This window comes from Tetrao urogallus (assembly GCF_951394365.1).
Source record: "Tetrao urogallus genome assembly, chromosome: 2".
In the NCBI taxonomy this organism is placed as follows: Eukaryota; Metazoa; Chordata; class Aves; order Galliformes; family Phasianidae; genus Tetrao; species Tetrao urogallus.
The window spans coordinates 22,103,743-22,128,598 of NC_136814.1; the positions used below are offsets into that span (position 1 = coordinate 22,103,743).

Here is a 24,856-nt window from a genome sequence, read left to right on the forward strand (position 1 = left end):
CTTCCAGCACACTTTCCTTAGAGACTAAACTCTCAAACTGACTCCAGCAGTCTAAGACTATATGAACACTTAAAGCTTCTGCCTTTTTTCCCCCCCAAGTCAAAGCATCCCTTTTGCTTTCTGTTGACTAACGATTGTACTACGGATGATGACCAAAAGTTAAACACTGAAAATCTAATCTAGTATATAATAACCTAGGGTAAAATTCTGGCTCTAGTAGCGTCAATTGCAAAACTCCTGCTGGCTTACACATGCCCAGCATTTTGTTGCTGCAATCTGCTATTTTTAGTTTTAATATTACCATCCACGAGCATGATATAAGAAACAGTTGTGCCATACAAGATAGAAACTGATAGCAGAAAAAAAATACCTAGACATGAAGCTTATGGCATTTTCCTTCAGGGAAGTAGTCATTTAATATTCAATAACATTCTTTCCTGGAAGAAAACAAACAATCCTAAGAACTATTTGGATAGTAGCCAGTCAGCTACACATTAGATTACCACTAAATATTTATACAGCCAACTTTCTGGTTTCATTCCTATCTCATCCAATTTCTCATTTCTTTTATGGCAAATTTCATTGGAGAGCTGAATGTTGACACCCACACAAACTGATTATAAAGATTATAGTTGTCTGTGCCTGGTAAAATTCAAAATCCATTGGCTGTGCATGACGGATGAAGATTTAGTGACCCAGACTACCACCCTCCTGAGATTTAGAACAATCAATACATTAAATTTTTAAATACAATGATGGAAAATTCAGAATTTTTACATGTGAAGTTGTAAGAAATATTAGTCTTACTAGTTGTGACTACTGGTAATCAGCAGATAGCTCAGTAGCACTGGCATCACATCACTGACATCATCACCTGGCACACTGGCTGCTGTGTGTGTGTGGCAATTCTAATGCTCCCAAGATCAGTGATGTAAAGCTCCCTGTCAAGATGTGAACGAAATTCATGCTGGTCTTCAACTCATCCCAGCTGTGTGAGTTCTGGGCCACACACTGAAAATCTGGCGGCAAGATTCACAGCCGTGCAACAGCTGGTCTGCACTGGCAACTTGCACAGGCTTCAAACCCTCTTTGCATACCTGAGATATTCCAGCTGCTTTGTATTCACACTATTATAGCACAAAGCAGCCAGAAGTACACTGCTTCATCTGATATAAAAACATAAAATTAAAAGAGATTCATAATCAATACGAAAATACTCAAATTCATTATCAGTACTACGCTTTGTTCACTAATGTTCTATTTAAAGCTTAAAAAGAACTGCTGAAAGAACATTATTTTAAATTGGAAACAAAGCCTAGAAGCTATATCACCTGTATATTAAAAACATTTAAGAGAAAAAATATTGCAAAAAGTACATCTTTTTCCTAAAATAAATGACCTCGAGGGGTTCACAATCAAGTTCAAGTTTTGTGAGAACTAAAATGCATTAAGGGTTTTAAAATATTGATTTAAAACACCCATACAATCTCAGTTCCATGCACTTCAACAGTCAAGCTGCTCAAAATCTCAGATTAAATTAAGTATAAAAATTGGTATTTTCAATTTCTCAACTTGCAATCCTTTTAAAGTATTCTAAATTTTCCTTGACTTAAAAAAAAAAAAACAACACACACATTTCTAAACCTTCACAGTTCTAAATTCTCCAAATTTGCTCCAAAACTGCATTTCATGAATTTCAGAGCTTTTTCAAGGATTATTAAAACATTCGCAACCTCCCCCTCTCCCCCCCCCCTCCCAAACTTAGCCTAATAGTTTTTGAAATTATCAGATAGATCATTTCTGTAAGTGACAGAAATCTTTGACCTAGGGATTAAAAACAACTTTTCTGTCCATAACCCATCACCAAAGCACATTTATGGTCAAGAACTGTACTTTAGCTTGCAGCATTATTGATGAGGCATGAGCATGAAAGCATACATTCCCCTTTTTCACAGGAGTCCCAACCCTGCAGCATTAAGAATTGTAGATGCTTGTTTCTATCAATAACCAGAGCAGGTACAAGTAGAAAATGCGTATTACAGTCAAACACGCAGCCATTTTAAAAGGGTTACTGACACATGACAGAAGTCTAGTAAGAAACACGGCTCAGAACTTGTGGTCATACCATCAACTTCAAAATACTGAGCTTCAAGGGCTCACTTACTCCTTTTCTCACATTTTACAAAAAATGAAGGTATATTATGCAGACCCTCATGCATGAAAAGCTCCACGAAAGAATATGGATCTGCACTGCAGCAAACTGGCCGCATGTATACACAGACATATATCTCCCTGAATATATACAGTCAATATACCAGTCAGTAAGAGTAGGGTTAACTGCCAATATTATTTGACTTTTAACCCTCAGAAAGCTTATCTAGCATTTTCACTCACTTCTTTAAAACAGTGAACTATCCAATGTTTTAGAGAATGTTATTAAGATTTCTGATGCATGCTTACATTCCACTTCCCAAAGCAGACACCAAGATACCAAGTATTTTAATCAGATTCTCCTTATCATTATCATACATGATGAAAGAAATCTCAGACTTTGTTAGTATTTCATTACCATTAAATGGACACAGAGACATCCTAATTTCAATCACAAAACACTGAGTGGTTCTTCAGAATGAACTGAGGAACCAATATTCTATGTATGGGCTTATTAGAAAGAGAATCATAACATATCTGGCTTACATGGATTGCTCCGTAGGTCTTGCTGTTTCAAAGAGGAACTTATATTTTTCTTTTAGGAAATCAAAACAGGAAATTCACCAATTACAAATTCAATCAGGCAGCTCTACCCTTGAACAGATCATATCATTCAAGATTATTTTTATATAACCAGCATTTCAGCCAAAGGCAGAATATGCCTTCAGCACACTAGAAGCTGGTTAATAACAATAACAATTAACCAACACAGTAAACTGTGCATACTTCACCAGAAAGAACAAGTCACATATGCTTAAGAACAACACATTAAGTGCACAGAACACTCATCACATGTGCACAAATCCGACGTACACCTCTACATCAAAGAATCACCTCTGACAAAATACACACATATCTACATTCCTGGTCAAATATATTTTCACAATCACAGCCTTTACTAACATTTTAGATTAACCCTGCATGACAATTGTCACACATGTATTCAAGTAGAACTCTGGCTTTCATCATTCCCTATACCTTGTTAAAAAAAAAAAAAAATCAAGCTCTGTTAGATGAGCAGAGTAATTGGTGCTGAACAAGAAAATTAACATTAAGCCTCAAAAAGAAAATAGTGTTTTTTAACCTCTAAATATTCAGAATCAGATTTAAATACACAAATTACCAAATCTATTCCAGACAGTATGTAACAGCAGAATGGATTTTACCATTAACATTCTATGTAACAGCAAAGAAAAGAAGCCACTGGTTTCTATTTAAGATCTTGTTGAACTACCTGTTATTGCACAAATTAGCAAATTAGTTATTCAGCTACAGAAGCCTGAAGAATACGAAGTGGAAGGGATTGCCAATTTATCTGCCTTTTATTTCGTTTTATGTTCTTTCTTCTCCCAGACTTCATTAAAGGCCATGGCCACACATTAGTCACTAGACTAGATGGATCTCTGGTCTGCTTCAGCGTAGCAGCTTCAATCTTCCTTTTAACTATGCAAAACACGAAGGAAGCAAATTAAATCCAATCAACTTTAAAATCTGAACATAATGAATTATCATGGTTTTCATTTTCATGCCACATGGGTCTTCCTGCTATGTCATTACTTCTGAAAGTGTTCAACCTTTTCAGATAATCTGACCAATGCTGCCAGAATGAGATGCAGAACAGAGACAAAATCATGGAATTCATATTATTTGTCCATTGTACTTTCCATATAGAATCACATAATATCCAAAGCTGGGAGGGACCCATAAGAGTCACTGAATTAAACCCCGGATCCACATAGCAAGCCAGGGCAGAGTTGCAAGCACTCCAGCAGCACCCTTTGACACTGAAATGCTAGGTTCTCATTTCAGGGGGAATATAGGAGCCAACCTGAGAAAATCTGTATCTGATGTTACCCCATAGAGTTAACATTTGGATACCTAAAGGCATCTGTAACCAAAGCAAACTCTTACCTTCTCCCCCATGTAGGAAACTGACACCTTTGAAAGTTACTCTTACTACCAAACACTGGCCATTAATGAAACAGAAGATGATAATATATTCAGCATGAAAGTACGCTTTATTCAAACCAATACAATGCAGATTTTTGGTTAATGCACATGGCATTTCTTCTCCAGTATCTGAAGCAGCAGCCTGTGAAGAGCTGCAAGTCAGTCACCTAAAAACATCTCAGTATGGACATGAGCAGTATTCTGAAAGGCCATATCAAAAACAATGACAATTGGTTTTACCATCTCTGACACTGCTCTCTTCTCATTGTTCTGCTGCATTGAAAAAAACAGGGGCAACTCCATCTGTTTTGATATCAAAGACTGAACTGAATTCTTCCTACATTATGACCAATGCAGCCCAAGCATCACTGTGATATAAACAAGCAGCATACGGAAAATGTTAAAGGAAATAAAATTTAAATAGCAGGAATAATAAGTGGTAGAAGAAATACTGACATCTATGTGCCATATGGGAGCTGCAGTACTGAGCAGAGGCGGCAATAGCCTGAAAAGATAGATCCCTAATAACTTTCTGTTCTACTTGTAGCCAATGGAAAGATATATGCAACCTCAGGCCAGTTTTGTTTTTTTGTTTGTTTGTTTTAAGTATTGCTAACAGAAACCCAGCAAGAAAAAAATACAAGATGGAAAAAACTGAATGATAGAATAATTGTTTTTATACTGTCTGGTGAAAGAACTTAAATAATGAACACCCATGATATGGTAACATCTCAGAAAGACATGTCACATTTTTTTCTAAGGGAAACGCTTCATCTATCCAGTAAATTAGACTGGTCAGAATCTCTTCAATCCCTGGAAAAAGTGCAGAGCAAGTTGTCTTAGAAGCTATTTTTAAACACATTAAGGACAGGAAAGTGAATGGGAACAGCATATTTATCAAAGGAACATGATGCCCGACTAACAGCACTCTATTCAGTATCACCTAACTGGTGTTCTCTCAAGGGAGACCTTATCGCTCTCTATAACTACCTGAAGGGAGGTTGTAGTGAGCTGGGGGGTCAGCCTCTTCTCTTGTCTAATGGTTTAGTGAGAGCTATTGGTGATGAGTGGATGGTTGGACTGGATGATCTTGTGGGTCTTTTCCAGCCTTGGTGATTCTGTGCTTTGGAAACACAGAAGGGAGCAAGGACGTTGTGTATCTTGATTTCAATAAGAACTTCCGCATATTCTTCTACACCTTCCCTATCACCAAAGATGCAAGATATAATTTGGATAAGTAGATAATACAAAGGAAAATTTGGTTGGGACTACCAGGCTTAAAGCATAGCACCAATCAGTGGTGCAAACTGCAATTGGCAGCCAGTAACTAGCAGCATCCCTCAGACACCACACCCTCAAAATCTTCATTAGCAACCCAGATGGCATAACAGAGCACACCTTCAGCAAGTTTGCTGATAACACCAATCTGCAGCAGCAAGCATACAGTAAAGGGAAGGCCTGCTATTCAGAGGGACTTTGAAGGTGGGAGGTCTAGAGAAGTGATCCTTTCAGTAGTCCTAAACTAGTAATATTAGGCCACTTTCTGAAAACAACACCTCAGTCTCCCTGCTGTCTCATGATAATTAATTTTGCAAGCCATCTGTACACCGTGTGAATGCATTTCCTGCTCGGTGAGAGATTTTTTTCTCTTTCAGTTCCAGAGACTTTTTATCCCCACAGTAAGAAAAAGCAGAGTGAAATATATAAGGACTATCACATAAGTAAGCAAAGATAGGTACCGTAGCAAGTAAAGAGATTGGAGAATGTGCAAAAAAACCATAAGGGTGAAGGCTACAATACTCCCTGATCCTTTAAGACATTGTCACAAGGAACATGTAACCCAACCGAGTTATTTGGGACAGAAGGTGGGTTCCTATGTAACAGAAAAAAAACTGTGTTGACTTTGACTTACATTCAGAAGAATAGGAAAATACTCAGACCTATGTATTTGCAAATGAATACAATGGAATGAGAATTTAATCTCTCAGCAAAAGTACTTTTACAGTAATGCAGGTACTGGCCTGTAAATGGCATAGAGAAAAGAAGAATTCAAACATATGACATATGGAAATCTTTGGTTTAGCTGCAGGCATTAAAAACATACACGTAACTGTTTTGTATATTGTTCCTTCCAGAAACTCTTGTGTAACTCCTACTACATAAAACATTTCTCTTGCTGACTTAACATATTGCCCCCATGTTAAATACATGTTTTTAAGTGTATACATGCACAAAGAAAACACACCCAGTTATGCCTCCTGAGCTAACTTCCGCATGTCTTGTCATTTGTGGCTAAGTAAGTTTATTAATATTGAAGGCTGACATTTTTAAACAAGCATTGTGACTCACTCTGGTTTTATCTATTTGCAGTCTCAATTCACAAGAACACTGTTGTTTTATGCTTCTGTGAGGAGTATCCTGACCATCATCAACGCCCTTAAGAGCCCTCAAGCAAAATCACTTAACACTGTTGTCTTTACCTGCACTGCTGGTGTTTAATGCTTCTAATTCAAAAGATATCCCAGAAGAAAAGCTGGGGAGCAATTATAATTTCCCTAATTGGAGTTGATTATAAGACAGCATAACAGCCTTCCCCCTAAGTTTAGCATGCCACAAGGGGCAGCCATGATTCATTTGATGGAAGTATATGTTTCACGCTGCTTCGAAGCTGCTGTGGGTTAAATGGGAAACAAAATGAAAAACAGCAGTGCAGAAGGTTAATATACCACACAGTTAATACTCTTGAGTCAACAGCAAGCTTCTTGGTCTCTTGACTCCATTATCTGATGTAATTGGTTTTAATAACCCCAAATAAAAAGTAACGGAGAGGAATATTTGACTCTGTACAAGAACTGGTGTAGAAGCTTGCTAAGATGACCCAAGAATCAATAGAAGAAAACAATACAGGCACCCTTACTCATACCAGATTCTCCCTAAATCAAGTCACCAATCAGTGGTGGCTGCTCACTGATTTGTCTCTGTATAATTACTGGGATGAAACTTGTAGAGAAAGCACTTTAAAGTGTGTAAGAATCAGAGAGATCAACACAGTGGAATAGTAATATAGGAGGTGCAACGATAAAGGGACTAGCACAATGGACAGGCATTACAAAGAAAAAGCGCACATCCATCTCTGAAGATCGTGGTTCACAGGGAAGCTCCACAAGGGAGGGAATCTCCAACCAGAGATCCTTCCCCAGTGGCAGTCAGCCCTTAAATGAGATCTAAGAGAGGCACAGCCAGGCTCACCCCTTCTGGTTGCACAAATTGCCTTCACCTGTTCTCCCAGGGCTGATCGGCTCCTTTCCCCAGGTGCTCAATCAGTGCATCAGGCCATGACTCAATATGGCCAGTTACCATACAAAGTGTGATATATTTCTGGAGATAAATCCCACCACAAAATCTTTTCTAAACTATCATATTTAAGCACCTGCTTTCAATATTAAGACAAAGCTTAACAAGAGCAGAGTTACTCTCTGAACACACCTCTCCTAAAAGCAGGGTCTCCAAAGGGAACTTAATTCAAACGACTGCACCTTTTTCTGGTAGCTTTGCAGTCCAAACTTGATTTAAATCAGGCTTTCATTGCCTGGAATAACTTTAAAAGTATTTTCTAATCATCTGCTCAAAAAATAGCCTAAATTCTTAGAATATAACACTCAACTCCATTAAACAAGTGTAGCAATTGGACAGGTCAAAACAGTGGGAAAGGCATTACAATAAAGCTTCGATGACAGAAGGACTGGCACAATAGGAGGTACTGTAAAGTAAGAGAAGAAGGTTGCTCACCTTATCAGAAGGGTCTAGATTCACAGGGGAAAGCTTCACCAAGGAGAGATCTCCAGAAAGAGACCCTTCCCCAGTCACAGTCAGCTCTTAAATGAGGTTCAAAAGGGGTGCAGCCAGGCTCCACCCCTTCTGATCACACAGTCGAATTGCCTTCACCTGTGCTCTCAGGGCTGATGCAGGCCTTTCCTCAGGTGATCAATCAGTGGTTCACACTATGATCCAGCAGCTCCCAGCTCCCATACAACAAGCATACTTTGCTATTTTCTGGAAAGTAACTCTTATTGTTATTTAAATCAACAGTTAGAATCTTGTACAGAAGGCAGGAATCTGCCAATAACACCAAACCTAGAATACCTTGTCCATAAATCTGTAGACTTTCCTGTCTTGTCAACTGGTCAATATTTATCAGGTTCTGTGTGCTCAGTAACACCACACAGCTTCCTCCCCCCCCCAAACACACACAGACAATCCTGCCAACAAGCTAATTTAATTCAACTATAAATTCCTATTTGAAACAAGAGATGCAAACTCAGAATCCACTTTCTAAATGGTTAGTGAGTAGGGACACATGGAACAAAGCTTGGAAGCAAATAATTTGCCGCTCTGTCTGTCCTCTCTCTTTTTATATATATAGTATATATGTACATACAAAATGTATGTTTATATGTATGTATGCACACACAGATAGCACGCATTGCCCTCTACTGGCCAGAGCCTAGTATACAGAGGTCTTCAACACTGCTCATAACCAAACTTTAGTAAGTACGTGACAAGGCTGTATCAGTATGGGATATTGACTCCTGATGCTTGCCAATATAGTAAGAGGCATCTCCTTCAACTCCAACAATCAGATTTTTCAAATCCATTTTTAAGGCTTGGGGTTTCTTGCTTCCATTCCTCCTACTTGGTGATATATCTAGAAGCACAAAGGAATTATACAAACCATGCATACAAGTGGCTTACAGGTTGCCTATTTCTATTTACATATCCACATACAAACTATTACCATTTTATGTTACGTTCATAAGTGCTCATTTCTGCCCTCAGTTCACGTTTTAACCAAGCACCAGTAGACTGAGAAGTAGCAGAAAGGCCTTAAACACTTAAATGGTTAAGGCATCCAAAACTACGCTGGGCAACCTGCTCCAGTGCTACACCACTCTCTGAGTAAAGTATTTTCTCCTAAAATCTAACCTAAATCTCCTTTGTTTTATTTTAAAACCACCCCTCCCCCTTGCTCTATCACTATCTGCCCACACAAAAAATTGGTCTCCCTTCAAGTGCTAGAAGGTTTCAGCGAGGCCTCCCCAGAGCCTTCTCCTCTACAGGTTAACAAGTTCAGCTCCCTCAGCCTGTATTCTCACATGTTATCATAATAGTCTGCATTATAGTCTGTCATCTTCCTGTGTGCGAATGGCTACAGCATACTATTCATAAGAACTAATGGACATAAAATAGGCTGGTATCCTTGAAAGTGGGAAGAGACAGCTAATTTCTTCACTTTTTTTTTTTTTTAAAATATACTCACCTAAGGCCCAGTACGACATAGCTTCCAAAGGTGAAGAAGTGCTGCAGATAGCATGGATATACATGAAGTGAATCATTAGCTCAGCCAAGCACCACCAAAAGAAAATACGAATTATGCCCATGGTTAAGATGCCAAGATTGGTCTTCAAACTGAAGGCTTCTTGTTTCCTCATCTAAATGAAGAAACCCAAAGAAGTTATATGACACACAACTGACTGTTTTACTCAAAAACTCATCTCAAGAAATTTTTTTATTATTATTATTATAAAGATTTCCTTTGCTATTCATTACTATTTAAGGGGGAGTCATCTGTCTACACTATTTGAGAATTCCTGATACACTTTTTTTTTTTTTTTTTCTGATGTAGCCTGGTTTCTTCTTTCTCAAGCTCACTAAGTAGAAATAAGCAAGTAGAAAACAGAGCAGTAAGGCAAGCAAAACAAGTCCCATATCAGTATCACAAGACTAGCTGCAGTATTTACAGGTACTCAGTTCATGTGCGTGTGAACACTTTCCGTTGCTCCAGATGATATTTCCATTCTCTCTGCATTGCAAAACTATCCACACAGTTGAACCACAGTGGGAATGCAATGGTATCTGCTAGTACAGTGCAATTCCCATGCTAGGCACGCTAACACAGGGGGATCCAGACTACTTTTGTCTCATGCTTTGCTTTACAGGTTCAAAAAGGTCGCTGCACTGCTTTGCTACTGCATGCTGCCCAGGACTTCATGTGTATGATCTTCGCTTCCATTTGCATTTATTCCAAATGGACATTTTAAATTGTTTGACCCCACAGGCATCTCTCAGAATACACCATGGTGCAAAAAGGCATCACACTCTCATCCCTGCACTGTCCCTTCAGAGGTCCCAGCCACATCCCAGCCACCAGCTGCTGCCAAATTAGTGCTATGAGGCCTAAGGGCCATTACTCACAATGTCATCACTTTTAAGATGGCCTAAGGAAGCACTGCCTCGTTAGCAGCCAATTTACTTCTGGAAAGCTGTCAGACTTGAGAGGAGTTTATTAAAAGCTGACTAACCATACAAACAAGTTCCTAAGCATCTAATTCAGAAAAAAAAAAAAAAAAAAAAAAATAGCTACCAGAAAGAAGCATACATTTATTCACATTTACAAGCATGGGAAACACAGCAACAAACACACAAAGCACAGAACAATGAAAACTGTTCTTACTTTTATTTTTTTTCCCCCCTGCATGTCCTCTAAGGGCACTTGTATGACCGCTGTTCACATAGAGGCACAAAACATGGAAAGAAAGAGCCATACTGAGCAAAACAAAAGGCTTGGAAGAAGGTATAAATTACACACTGCCTGCCTACCTGCACAAGAGGATTACAAGAAAACATGAAACTTTCACTATGTAATTGTTGGATTACTTTTCCCCCCTCACAAATTCTGTGAAAATTTCCCCAATGTTATGAGAATTACTCAAAGAGCACAAACAGAAAGCTGGTATCCTCAGCTCATTCCTGTTACATCGTTAAGTTTTCAGAGAAAAACCCTTCCCCTTCAGATTCTTGTAAAAACCTCCTAAAACTAAAATGTCTTGAGTTGGCAATGCCATTGTACTTCCAGAATTAAGCGATCATGAGTAACACACCTCATGCAGACAAAGTCCTTCACTTCCTCAGGCATGCACAATCCTGGTACACAAGCACTCTGCGAGCCTAAAAGAAGCAACTCCATCTCCCAGAGTATTGGAAGGAGTACCTTTTTCAAGCTATCCAAGCAGCCTAAAAAACGAGCAAGTCCAATCCCAACAACCAATCATGACAGTACATTGTATCAAACAACATTTAGTCCTACAGATAAATTAATCATTCTCAAATCCTACAGAACCAACAGGTTGCAGAAACAGCCAAATGCTATCAAACTCAATAGAATCAAGAAGAAACATGCACTTCTTAATTCTTGTACTTCGCTGATAGCTGTAGATCATGAAATAAAAGTTTGAAGATACTACAGTTGCGAAGGAGAGTAGGATTATCCAGGCAGTAATCCTACCAAACACAGAAAAGATAACAGCTTGCTCTTAAAAATATCTCAAACTTCTGCCAGCTGCAATGGATTCATTAGCTGAGAGCAGTTCTTTATTTTCTCCTGTAGCATTGTCAAGGTCAGTGAGACCAATGGGATGTACTGAGCAAATGCCAGTTAGGTGCGAGGTAAAAATGAGACAAGACAAGGTTCACAGCTGACAGGCTCCCAAGATGCCCCACCAGATTCTTTCATCACTAACTGCAGTAAACAAATTCTATACTATTCTATTACACTTTTTTTTTTGTGAAAGAATTTGATCAAGTAACTTAGTGGAAAGATTGCCTATAACATTTTTTACATGTCACTGAACGTATGCCAAGTTTCATTCTTCAGTTTTTAACCAGACACCAAAAATATACATAAACAAGCAGCCCACTCACACACACACACACACACACACACACACACACACACAACACCCTCCCAAAAATTCCAGTCATCTTATTTGCACAATATACCTAACATGCAGTTGGCTCTGTTCACGTGGAAATGAACAAACACACTAATTGTGTAGCTGAATCTGTACTAACTACATGACATTTTGGAGCCAACCATTAAATCACAGGCATTTGCACAATACACCTTCAAATCCACAACTAGAACTACTACGCTTTATTTCTACCCAGGCCATCAGTGAAATACAACAGCTTCTCATTCCTGCCTGGCAACAGATGCAAATTACCAGCATTATTGATCTCTTTCATTCATGTAACAGCTTCTTCACTTCCTTTTTCAATAAGTCTGCTTTCCAGCATGCTGAGCAGAAACGCTCTTCTCAGTCTCAGATTCAGTTAAGTGCTTCTACAGTTCCCAATCTCCTGTTCTGATAGCTGCAATAAACACACTTCTGGTATTGTGCACTTTGAACAAACTGCTGAGATCTGCTAACTTCAGAATCTGTCTCTAACTTCAGATATCAAGGCGACGACATGACTCTTCTCTGGTAAGAACTGTGAAAATGCATTGCAGCAAACACCAAGAAACAAGTTACATTTTTTCCAGTACGTTTCATCTTCATCAAGGCTTTAATAAAACAAGATCTGTGTGTATTTAAATGAGAATGTAACACAGACACAGGCATTCCATTCCCCATGTTTAATTTTCCCTTCCCACTGTCTCAAACCAAGAACATACACAGGCTTTTCACATATCTGTACTGAGCCACATCAGGTGAACTAAGATCCATTTCAAGACCCTATGCACAGCTTTTCCCAATGGCTATCTTCAAGCTGCCCTCTACACAGAATCCTGTGTATTATATACGTATATATATGTCTTTTGAAACACTCCTTGAAAAAAATTATTTCTCTGCTAGCAGTATAGGAATACAGGTGGAATTTAATAAAATTTAGAAACTATAAAACAACAGTAAAGAAAACTTCCTCAGCATCTATATTGGTAAGTCTAGTGAAAGAATAATTCTACTCATTTGAAGGTTTTTAATTCCCTTTTCCTCCAGTTGCAGTCTTTTCCTGAAAAGGGCTTTAAAGTTGCACAGATGATTGGCTTGTTCTCAGCGAAGCCTAAAAAATTGCTTATTACCCACTTCTGTCAGTCTTGCAGATGCTTTTGCTTATCTGACTCATCTCTCTTAATGACATCTCATTGTCAGTAAGCACTTGAAGAAACCAACTTTGCTTCAAAGTGGTGAAAGATCCTCTGACTCTGCCCCTTTAATTTGTACAATACTTCTGCCAGTCACAGCTCAGAGCATCTCAGCACCTCTGGTTCCTATTCGACAGCAAGCAGGCTCCAGATACATTTAGGAACTCATGCTGAGATATTCAAAGCCAGAGAAGATTTAGACACCTGCCTACTATTAAATGTAATGGAAAATAAGTATGCAAATGTATTAGTCAGCTTCAGAACATCAGTGTCTATTTAGGGACCTACCTTGCCTCTCCTATTTCACTTGTATGATTCAGAAAAGCTTAACGGCTTTTAGTGAAGGAATCAGATGTTCCCTGTTGCAGCAGGAGCTGAGCAGAGCTGATCCTTTCAGGCTGACTCAGCTGCAAGGGCACCTTTTCTGTAGCTCTCCCAAAAGTACATGCACATGGAGAAAGTTTTCAACATTCCTCAGGTTGTGGATCACACCAAAGTGCTGTGCGCTCAATCAGCACAACAGCAGCTCTGCAGCAACTGAAATTCAGTTGATTTAAGGTCCCACATGCTACAGGAGTAACGAAAGCTCTCTCATCACTTGTCTTCACCTGAATTTGAAAGATGCTATGTGCTTCACAACTGCATATTAATATTAACTGTGTATTAAGCAACCAACATGAGACTACGCTTGATACTGAAGCATTTCTTTAAGTTGTACCTTTACTGGCAGGAAACAGAAACCTATGGAAACTGTGTTAGTCCGACTTTTCTAAGTGCACCTGATCTAGTGCAAAAAAGAGCTGTCCAAAACCACCAATCTAAATGCAGTTTACTTCAACATTTATCAAGAAAGAGATGAATATACACAAACACTAGAGACATCGACTCTTTCAAAGTCTAATGTCTATTTTTGACAACTTGAAAATAAATTTAGCTTACTTGCATCACACACTTTGAAGTATACTACAGTCTCATGGAAAATTGGTGAAAGAACTGTGTAATTAAAATTTTCTCATAACCAATATTGAAGTTTCACAAAATGTGAAACAGCAAAATTAACCTATCGCATTGAATTTACTTTTATTAAAAGGTGGATTTGGCAGCTGAAGAGAGACCACCTTTTTTTTTTTTTTTTCCTCGGTATTTCTTAGTCAAACATGATTCACATCTGCACACATATACTGGAAGTTTACAGTTCCGTAGTCTTAAAAAAAAAAAAACAAACCTGTTACCTGCTTACTAAATTCATCAAAGTTCATAAGGGGTCCATTGTGGAACATGGGATAGTAAAACACATATGCCAGCATCCACAGGAACGAATGAGATGATTTCTGGGCATGTCCATGCCAGCAGTATTCCAGGCTGAAACTTGTGTTGAAGAGGCAACGAACAGACACCGTGAAGAGAAGCAGATAATACTCATTTTCAGTGTCATACCACTTTCTCTGTAAGACAAAACAAGGTCACAGAATAGCAGTACAATGCTGTGATTCATAAATTGCAGGATAATTATATCAATCAAGACCTTGACTTTCCAGGTCACCAAAAGCAGAAAGCACCAAAAGCTAATAGAAACTGGCAGGAATAACGGAAGCAAATGTTGCTACCGTTTGAAGAGCGAATGCTGGCTACTGACAGAGCTGCTGGTCTGCAGAGCTGCTAAAACAGGCAGAAAACACTACAGCTGATTTCAAACTTTACTATGTCTTGAAGAACTACGTAAAACCAGGAGAGCTTTTCTTATGCTAATACCATTTCTTTCTTCAGATTTTGTCCAGACGCATAACATCACTTACAGTTGGCAATCCTATCAGCTACTAAGGAGCTACTAGGACTGGTCAAGCTACAAGTCAAATCTGAAAAGAATGAGACACTTGCTAGGAAGCTGAAGGCTAGAAAGATTTTGCTGAATCTTTGTCATGTTTATGATACTCCCTGACACACGCTGTCAACAAAAACAGACACAGATAGATGTACACATGTCAATTAGCACAAAAAAATCCAAACACCCAACCTTAGAAACATCAGCAAATACAATTTGGCTGATTAAATTTGTGTTGCAGTGGCCTTAAGAAGTCCTTTGATCTCTGAGAGACAGAAATCCACCAACACCAAAAGGAAAGATCTTACCAGCTCAGCTCTGCTCCCCTCCAAAATTAGAAAAGGCCTAGTAGAATAATGCTAGTTTTTCTTTCCCTCTCAGTTCAAATAAATACAACAAGGACATTTCCTCATAACTACGAAGCAGTTTCTCTAACTCCTTTATTCCCCAACCAGAAGCATTAGCAAAACAACAAAACTGAGCTTGCATCAATCACCTGCGAGCAAGCAAGCAAGCAATTCATTCGGTATAAATGAAATTGTTTGAGAAATACTTTTCATTTCCACACTACCAGTGAGATCCTAACAAGCTTTACTGAGTGACTCCTGGATATGAATCCAAAGAACAGCACTTAAAATCACTATGATTATACCTCTAACAAAGGAGAAATACATTCACTAGAGGACTGGGCAAGGTATTTATCATACTCTGTCTCCACCAAATAACACTCCCAGGTTAATGTATACAATTTCATCTCAATCCATGGACTGGCATGATGAAAAGTCCTCTGTTACCCATGAACTACAATTAAGTGTGGTGAGGCCAAACCACATTCCAAGAAGCATTAGAAATTCTGATCTCAAGTCCAAACCCCAACACCAGGGTTAGGTAAGTTTTCAGATTTCATTTCCTAATGGGATGACCGATAGGAAGACAAAAAAACCCGTGGGTTTTCCAGATGATTGATCAGAAGTATAACAACACGTACAATGCCACTCTAAATGGGTAAAATAGAGAAGACCGTGTTGGTGCCCCACTCTCAAAAATGCCTTAGAAATTTAAAGTTTTCCACACAAAAGACAATAAGAGGTCAGAAGTTCATCAGTAGGAAAATGAAACAAATTCCATCAACAAACTAGGATGTTGCCAGTTTCCGGGCAATAGATGGAAATGCTCACAGTAGACAAAAAGGCTAACCCAAATAAGCAAGAAAGACTTGTTTACCAGCTTCCTAGAAGAATCCTTATAGCCAAAACCGTGTGGTTACTTCTCTGTAGCATGGATCACCAGGTCCAGAAATAGCTGTTTTCCTGCTGCCAGCCTCACAGCATATTGCTAGCGTACCTTTGTGCTTAGAAAATATATTCACAGATGCAGATGCAACTTCCCATTTCCAGTTTCTGAGAACTTATTTTAATCTGGACATGTACTACTGACTTGACATGCTGCATAAATCTGGTTTTCTGGGGTTTTTGTTTTTTTCTTCAAATCATGGGACACAGCTCTACACGTGACTGTAACATGATGGAAAGCACAACAATGACAACAGAGCAGCAAGATCCTGGGCTGCAACAAATGAGGATCTGCTCAAACACAACAGAAGTGGGCACTGAAATAAAGGAAAGAAGCTGCTTACCTTCAGAAGGCCTCAGGAACGCAGGGATCCCCAGCAAGATACCCTTGTCCCCTCTGCCAACCCTTAAATGAAGTCTGGGAAGGGGTGGATCCTGGCTCCACTAGGTGCAATCACTCGGGTACATTGCATGCACCTGAGCTCCCCTGAGTTGGCCATGCCTTACCACCAGCTGCTCAATCACTGCTTCAAGCCATGACTTAGCATATACACTACAGTGACCGTAGGCAACAGTCAGTGAAGCTATCTATATTATATTATCACAATGACTGGATGTTTTTCCTCATGCAATGACAGACCTCTTTGTCATCTTCTTGAGGTCCATTTCTTCTTACACACTGCAGACAGGTTTTACTGAAAACTTTCACAATGCAGAGAGCTTTAGCTTTAATGGGTTGCATTTGTAGTGCAAACCAAACTTTGTTTTGCTGCCTTACTAAGTTTTCCCACTTTTTCCTGGGGTCTATTAGCTTTGCACAAATTTCTCTGCTGTCCTTCCCAAAAAGTAGGATATATTATAAAGAAGTTGTTTTCGTTTCTATTTTACATTATTATATATTTAATATATATATTAAATAGATTTGATTTTATATATAATAAATATTTTATATTATTTCTATTCTATCAGAGAAAGGCAGATTCCAGCACAAGAGCAGTGATTCTCTACATGAGCAGAAGAATGAAAAGCCACAATCAGAGCTGAGCAGTTTGCTCCCACAAAAACTGAATTCACAGATTGCTCTTCCAAGAGTCACTACACCGTACATGGCTCCACTGACAGGATGAAGGCAATACAAAGGGAAAAAAACAGCAAAGGGCAGGAAGGTGAGAAGGAGATAAAATAAGGAAAAACTATTCCTGTCGGACAAGAAAGTTAGCAAAGGAAAACAGAGCAACCCAAAAACAAATGGCAAGTAAGAGTGGAGATTGATAAAAATGAGCAGAAGATAAAATAGGCAGCACTCTGGTAGTTGTCTTGTTAGAGTTCCAACATTCCCTTACACAATAAGAGACCATCACATTACCCTGCAGAGTCCTTCTGTTTATTTGGCATAATTTAGAGTAAGAATGCAGCCAGGTCTCAGATAGATAAGAAGAGCTGTGTTGTGGAGCTGACCACAGAGAACTCCAGAAGGCTGGGCCTTATCTCAAGTAGTCTCTCAGAACCACCTTCTGCCCTTGCTTGTCTCTTCAGTTCCCCAGACAAAAGCAAACAAAGCAACCTTGGCTTTTATCTTTACAGAGGTAACAATCATCTCTCAGAAAAACCCCACAGGTGTTTCTGAAGCATCAGACTATCACCAATTTCACTCCTCTCATCTGCTGTTTAAGAGCCCTGCAGGATCACCAGCAACAACACAGAACAAAGGAAAATGAAGGAACAAAGGCAAGAACGAAAGCAGGAGCTACAGATGGTAGCTTCAAATAAATACAGCCAAACCTTTAAAAGAAGCATGTACAGCAGGCTAGAGTGTACAGTACACTGAATATAACCTGATCATGTCAGCTGGCATCCAAAAGACTGTCAAAGCACAATTACTGAGAAAGACATCCTCTCTTCTAAGTGCTAAGCTTCAGTCACATATACCACCATTATGAATCACATTATGTATTATTGTAGTGAGCTAACTTTCAGTTTATGCCTTGACAAATACCCGAATGAAACCATAAGTGGCCCACTAGTAAGAATTAACCAAGCATATGAGCCTATCCACATTGCTAATTGTAAGAACTCTAGCATGGCTCACTGCATCTCTATTTCCTACAGGTTTTCAAGCCAGTCTGCTTAGATCAAGTAAAGAGCGTAGTTGGTCATGAAGATAAATACCATAACAGCAAATAAGACTGTATTTAATTTGATGCTTAATTCATACATCTGAAATTACCTTGACTTCTTCCACTGCTGGTATGCGTAAAGTAGATAACAGGAGGAGTGAGCACAGCCACGTCAGGAGCGGTATCTGAAACTGAGCCACAGCAAACGAAATGGCTGCGTGTAACAAAATGACCGCAAAGCCCTTCATTCCTAATAAAAACCAGCAGGCAGCCATTCCATATATCATCAAGCACCATGGTTTATACTGTTAGAAAAAAAAAAAAAAAAAAGGACCATGAACAATTTTAATACTTAATTTTTAAAGCAAAACATAGTAACAGTACCGTCCTATTCATAGTATGGCCACTAAGATGATCAGAAGGCTGGAGCACCTCTCCTATGAGGAAGGGTTGAAGGAACTGGGCTTGCTTAGCTTGGAGAACAGAAGGCTCCAGGGAGACCTTATTGTGCTCTTCCAGTACTTGAAGGGAGCATACAAACAGGAGGGGGGACGGCTATTTACGAGGATGGGTAGTGATAGGACAAGGGGGAATGGTTTTAAATGGAGACAGGAGAGGTTTAGGTTAGATATTAGGAGGAAGTTTCTCCACACAGGGCAGCGACGCACTGGAACAGGTTGCCGAAGGAGGTTTGGATGCCCCATCCCTGGAGGCATTCAAGGCCTGGCTGGATGTGGCTCTGGGCAGCCTGGTCTGGTAGCTGGTGACCCTGCACATAGTAGGGGATTGAAACTCGATGATCATTGTGGTCCTTTTCAATCCAGGCCATTCTATGATTCTGTGATAGTAGAGTGTCAGGTCTACATGTCACCCCTTCCATTCCCATAACTGATTAAAGCTTTCTATTCCCATAGCTAATTAGAACACACAAATTTGCTGTGAAGTAAACTCGTGCATACCTTGTCCACGAATAGCCTGCATGTTTGTGATACCAGCAGATGCCCAGCCAGAAGCCACAGTATGTATTCCCTTCCCCATTCAATCCAATAGTTCCACTCAAAATCCAAGGCATCCTGGGCATCAAGGAAATACGCGTAACTATAAAAGCATGTTCTGAAAGTACAATTAAAAGTCTCAGTAACATACAAAGTTCGTTGTCCAGTTTCACAGAATTCAGCATCTGAGGAATTTTTGCTTAGGCAAGAAAATCTGATTATTTGCAGTGGTGAGCTCCAACGCCACTTTGACTTTCAGTAGCCTAAAATCCACAGAAAAAAGTGGAAGAGCAGAGGGGCACCATCAGCACAGAACAAGAAGCACACTACACAGAACTGACACCTGCCCACCTGCACATAAAACTGACACCAGCAGCAGCTTGCTGAGGACACAGGTGCAGAATGTCATGAAAATACTGCCACTGATGACTACAAGGGTATGTATGGCTCAGAGCCAGAGTCCATTTCAAAGCACATAAGCTTTTACGCATTCCTATGACAGGGTGCTACATGTTCCACTTCTCTGCAGGCTTCAGATCACTGGACGAAGTAATCCAAAGTACCCTTATGCTGCTGCAGACTCATTAGCAAATCATCAGGAGCACAACTGAGTGCTGGGCACCATCAGCATTTCCCTGAAATCCAATAAAACCAATAAAAACAAGACATGCTCAAAGCAGTAGAACATGTGGTCTACGTACCTCTCACAGCTGCTTTTAAGATGTCTCATCTCAAAGAAAAGTAGATGAGACAAAGCAGCTGCCAAGCAAAAACAAGTATCACAAATACAAAGGAAACCATGCCTGGTTACAAGTGTGGACAGATCATACACAGCTGTACTGATCCACCAGCCAAATCTGGATAGCATGGATCGGGAGAGTATCAGTTACTATTTCTATCAGCAGAAGTAAGGGAGGGTAATAGGTACTCTCTCAGGTGATAAAAGGTGAAAGAGAAACGCAGCTGTGACTTCTCTGGACTTTTCTAGGAATAAGAGGAACAACCCTGCACTGGTTTGAAAAACACACAGTTTGGATGAAACAATACCTTGCTCTAAGAGAAGTTTAACTCACTATTTCAATAAAGCCTAATTGCAACCAGGTGGAGCCAGGTCAGACTGAAACGTGGTCAGATGCAAATGTCATTCTAAATGAGATAAAAGGGATCAGCTAGCAATCCCTGTTCCCTGCTAAAAGTTAGGACTTCTAAACACACAATCATCTATCTGCATGTCTGGGATTAAATTCAGTATCTTACACACTTTGCATTTCTAGAATATTTCGTGATTTTCCTGAAAGGACACAGAAAGGGGTCCATACAACTGGTGACAGTGGGCCTAAACACAAACGTGTTCTTGGCTTTGATTAAATCACCTTCAAAAGGAGTTGCATGATGAATTTTCTTCAAAAGGAAGGTGGGTTATTTGGGTTTTGCTTTGTCTTAAAAAATAGAAGCATGTTTCTTCAAACATTCTCTTCTCCTCTATGCTGAACTACAGCTCAATCATGAGTGTCACGAGATCACATCAATCTAGTGATGAATTCACTAGATTCATCAGTGAATCTAGTGTTCACTGATGTTATACCCAAACACCCAATACCCGAATACCAAATGACATGAACAAAGGGGAAAAAAAGGCTGCAGGAAACGTAAAAGGAGATTAAACCTTTGAAGGCCAAACAGCCACACAGAAGCTTATTAAATGACATTACTAATGAGAAATACTCAGACCAACCACAAGAAAAATGAGAAAAAAAAACAACCACAAAGCCACCTAATGATGAGTATGAAAATCTGAAAAGTTATTATGGGCTTCTGAAACTAAAACAGTATCTCGGGTGAGCAAACGGCATTTCTGTAGCTTTTTGGTTAGCACTATTTTCCATGCTATTGCGAAGTAGTTCAGATTAGAACACAAAGGCAAATGCACCGGAAACAAGAAACAGTGCCTATGTTACCTAATCCATTCCCCTTAGCAAAAACTTAAACCTGCTTGATCCCACACAGAGTGAAACATGCATTAGAAAAGGATTAAGTACTGCACACTGCCTCATGCGGAAAGCACTTGTCTGGGGTTTTGAACATTAAATAATAATAATATACAGTGCCTATGCTTTCCTCTTGTTCTTCATATCTTTATAGAGGTTTGGGCTCTGATGTCTATGGGAGCCTGGCTGTAGAGTAAGAGAATAGAGTAAAAAAACCAGGGATGACATTAAAACACTTAAAACCAAAGTCTCCTTACAAAGCACCATTACAGGAAAAGAAAAGACCAGTAGAAGGAAAAGCACAGTGATTTGTTTACTGCTTCTCAGCAGAACACTGCTTGCTGCAGGAGGACTTCAAGGAACGGCAAGCTTCTATCCTTGCACAGAATCAAAAAAATACAAAGTGCTGTAACACACATTATTCCTACCTTCTTAAGGCCCCAGAACAGAGTCCCTTGTTCCAGTCCAAAGCTTCTGTCAATTTCATCTCTGTATTCTGCAAAGATGAATAAATCTTCATTAATTACATTTTAAGAAAAGCAACAGTCCTGCAATGAGGCACTCTGCTTCTAAATAAAAACAAATTCCCCTCATCTTCTTTACAGCTGTGGACACTTGGAGCTCGGGAAGGGGAGATGTCTGCATGCAAGGAATTCAGCAGATGTGAAGCCTACAATTTTTCCTCTTTCCCAGCAGAGGACCTTTCCATAGCCAGATCCTGGGCTTTGGCCTGTATGCATCCTGAACCTTCCAATGATGAATGCAGAGTAGCCTTGACCACTGGGCACAGGTGTGCACTACAACAGGAGGAATTAACCCTGAAAGATGCACTACATAAAGAATTTTTTTTTTCCTTCTTCCCTCACCCATGCCCATCAGGTATTCATACATTTCTGCATAAAATTCCCCCAAGCTTCCCCACCTCTAGCCTGAAAAATTACTTTAATTTTGAATAGATACAACAGAGAGCTGAGCTTGAGCCATTTAACACATGGGACCAATAATAACCACCATTTCTTATCTTTTAAGACTGTTTGATATCTCCCTCTAGCGGCAAAGAAAGACATGGGACGTGAAGGTGACTAATAAAAGGTGTATAGTGAAGATGCCTTAGGAGTCAGTATCACCCAGCTCCTGGACTCCTGCTGCGAGGGTGCCCATTCACCTCCATCTCCTTCTAACAGGTTTGACAGAGGAGTGAAGAAGAAACTAAGGTAGCAGACAAATCCAGCTCAGCCACAGGCTAGGAACACTGCAAAAGGGAGTGCATCAGCATCACAGACTTACTTTGAGAAACCTGGTACACTTCATAGAAAGAATAGAAATGAGAGCCAATGGTAAGGAACAGGTAGGCACACATTTCCCATGCCGGCAGCATCACTGGTCTGGGAGCTGCTCTGCTGTTCTTCATACTGACTGCACCTCTCTAGCTAGTCTCTGGAAAAGGCAAGGAAAACAAAGCAGAAACATAGCACCATTGAGGTTGGAAAAGCCCACTCAGATCATCTAGTCCAACCATCACTAAATGGTACCATGCAGCTCAGCATTAAAAACCTTCACAATACTAAACAAAGTTACTGGAAAACAGATTGGCCTGCAGTCACTTTGTGATGCTGGAGCCCTCATATGCATCTCCAGAACAGCAGCACCCTCTCAGCGCTGTGCTTTGTGGGCCAGGGCTGTGTTACAAACACTCAGAATTGCAACAAAAAAGTCAGAACATGTTTAGGTATGTCGTGTTCTCCAAGGACGACTCTGAAACACCACTTCCCCGTGCAGCAATGCACAGGGATAAGCTCTTCTGGCTCTGCATGTAACTAAACATTGGTGTTTCAGGACCAAATACATAGAACTGGAGCGCGCACCAGGTAAAGCTAGGGTGAAAAGCAAGAAACAGTGGTGCACACATTATTGCACGCACACAGGCAGCCAACACAATTTATTTCATACAGAACCGGGCCAGCTGGCTTTTGGCATTGAGACGCGCAACACACCTCCCACCGACCAAAAGATGGGCATTTGGAATGCGGTATCTCAGCTGCACCCCAGATGCGCACTGCAACCACGTGCGCACCACACGTAGTCCCCCGTTCACACAAGACTACGTGAGAAGCCTCCCGGCCCCGTGAGACACGGCAATGAGGGGCACCGGGGCTCCGCAGCCCGGACGCGAGGGCAGCCGCAGTCACAACCGGGCAGCGCTCGGCACCGCCCGCAGCGACACCGCCGCCATCCTGGCCCGGCGGCCCCGGAACCGCCGTGGACGCCCCAGCGGGGCCCGACCGCGCCGGGAGGCGGGCAGCCCGCGGCCCCTACCTGCTGAGGGCTCGCCGAGGCCGGGAGCGGCCGCCCCTCAGCCCGCGGCGCGGGAAGGGCAGAACGGAGCAGCGCCGGCACTGTGCGCCCGCTCCCGACCGCCGGGCGGCGCCGCAGCCCTCCCGCAGCGGCGAAGCGGCCCCCGCCGTCCTCCCCGTGCTTCCGGCTCCGGCGAAGCGGCCCCGCCCCGGCCCCGGCTCCTGGCGGCCCCGGCTGGGGTGTTGCAGGACTCCCGGCTGTAGCGGGAGGCGCTGTTTGCAGGACGGGGAGCGGTGTTCTCTGTAATAGGTGCCATCTGCGAGCGTAAACTCATCGCCAAGTTGGTGCTTGGGCTGGCCCTGACCTCGTGTCCCAGTCACGCTGCAGTTTGGACCTGGCCAACGTGGCCTTACGGATGTGAGTGCAGGCCCACCGTGGCCAAAATAGCTCCTTGAGGGCTCTTGCACGATGTCTTTCACATTTTCTTATCCTTATTTATAAAGCATGAACCATTTGTGTAATAAGTTAGCTTTCTCGTCTGTGTTTCTGTAGCATCTCTCATGATCTGACTGCAGGTGCCGTCATCACATGACTGATGGATCACAAAAGAATATTACTTGTGTAAAAGAGCCTTAGAAAGAGGATGCTGTTTTGCAGTATTTAATATGAGCTGGGACAAACCACAGAGATGGTAGTGAAAAAAAAAATGCTGTAAGGAAGACTGAAAATAGAGACATTTTCTTCAACATGTCTCTGAAAAATTGTTCCAGGAGATGTCAGGTAAATTAACTGCAAACTATAAATGAGGGACTGCATTAAATCCAAAATTAGACCATTTTGCAAAAGGATGTCTATAACAGCCTTCACAGATACTTTTTCCCCCTACTAGAGTGAGAGAAACACTGATGCGGTGGTACGGGTAATTTCTGTTTTTACAGTAATTGTGATAACTATAGAAATGAACAGGTCTGAGAAACACACCAAGACAGGAAGAGGCTGAGAGTGGTGGTGCTGGCAACCACATCATGGAACCGGCCTGCATTTTAACAGCTGGAGAGGATTTCCCTTCTCCTTGTACCTTAAACATGGTCAATGAACCTTGGACCACATTTACTTATAAAATTGCCTAAAATATTTTGTCACTTTATATCCATCCATTTTTGCGTGACATGACTCTTATCGCACTCTTGTTTACATCTGTAG

The 24,856-nt window shown here is 40.7% G+C and overlaps 1 protein-coding gene across 1 annotated transcript in view; it reads right to left on the reverse strand.

The window, feature by feature from the left end:
- Window positions 1-22,769, reverse strand: part of HHAT (hedgehog acyltransferase) — a gene marked incomplete at both ends in the record, with an annotated part of 143,557 nt that extends 120,788 nt beyond the window's left edge. Inside the window, 6 exons of the mRNA XM_079532498.1 lie at window positions 9,479-9,650; window positions 14,377-14,589; window positions 18,486-18,680; window positions 19,335-19,448; window positions 21,787-21,854; window positions 22,646-22,769. Of these exons, the coding sequence (XP_079388624.1) occupies window positions 9,479-9,650; window positions 14,377-14,589; window positions 18,486-18,680; window positions 19,335-19,448; window positions 21,787-21,854; window positions 22,646-22,769 (886 nt within the window). The remainder of the gene's footprint in view (window positions 1-9,478; window positions 9,651-14,376; window positions 14,590-18,485; window positions 18,681-19,334; window positions 19,449-21,786; window positions 21,855-22,645) is intronic.
- Between the last annotated feature and the right edge of the window lie 2,087 nt (window positions 22,770-24,856).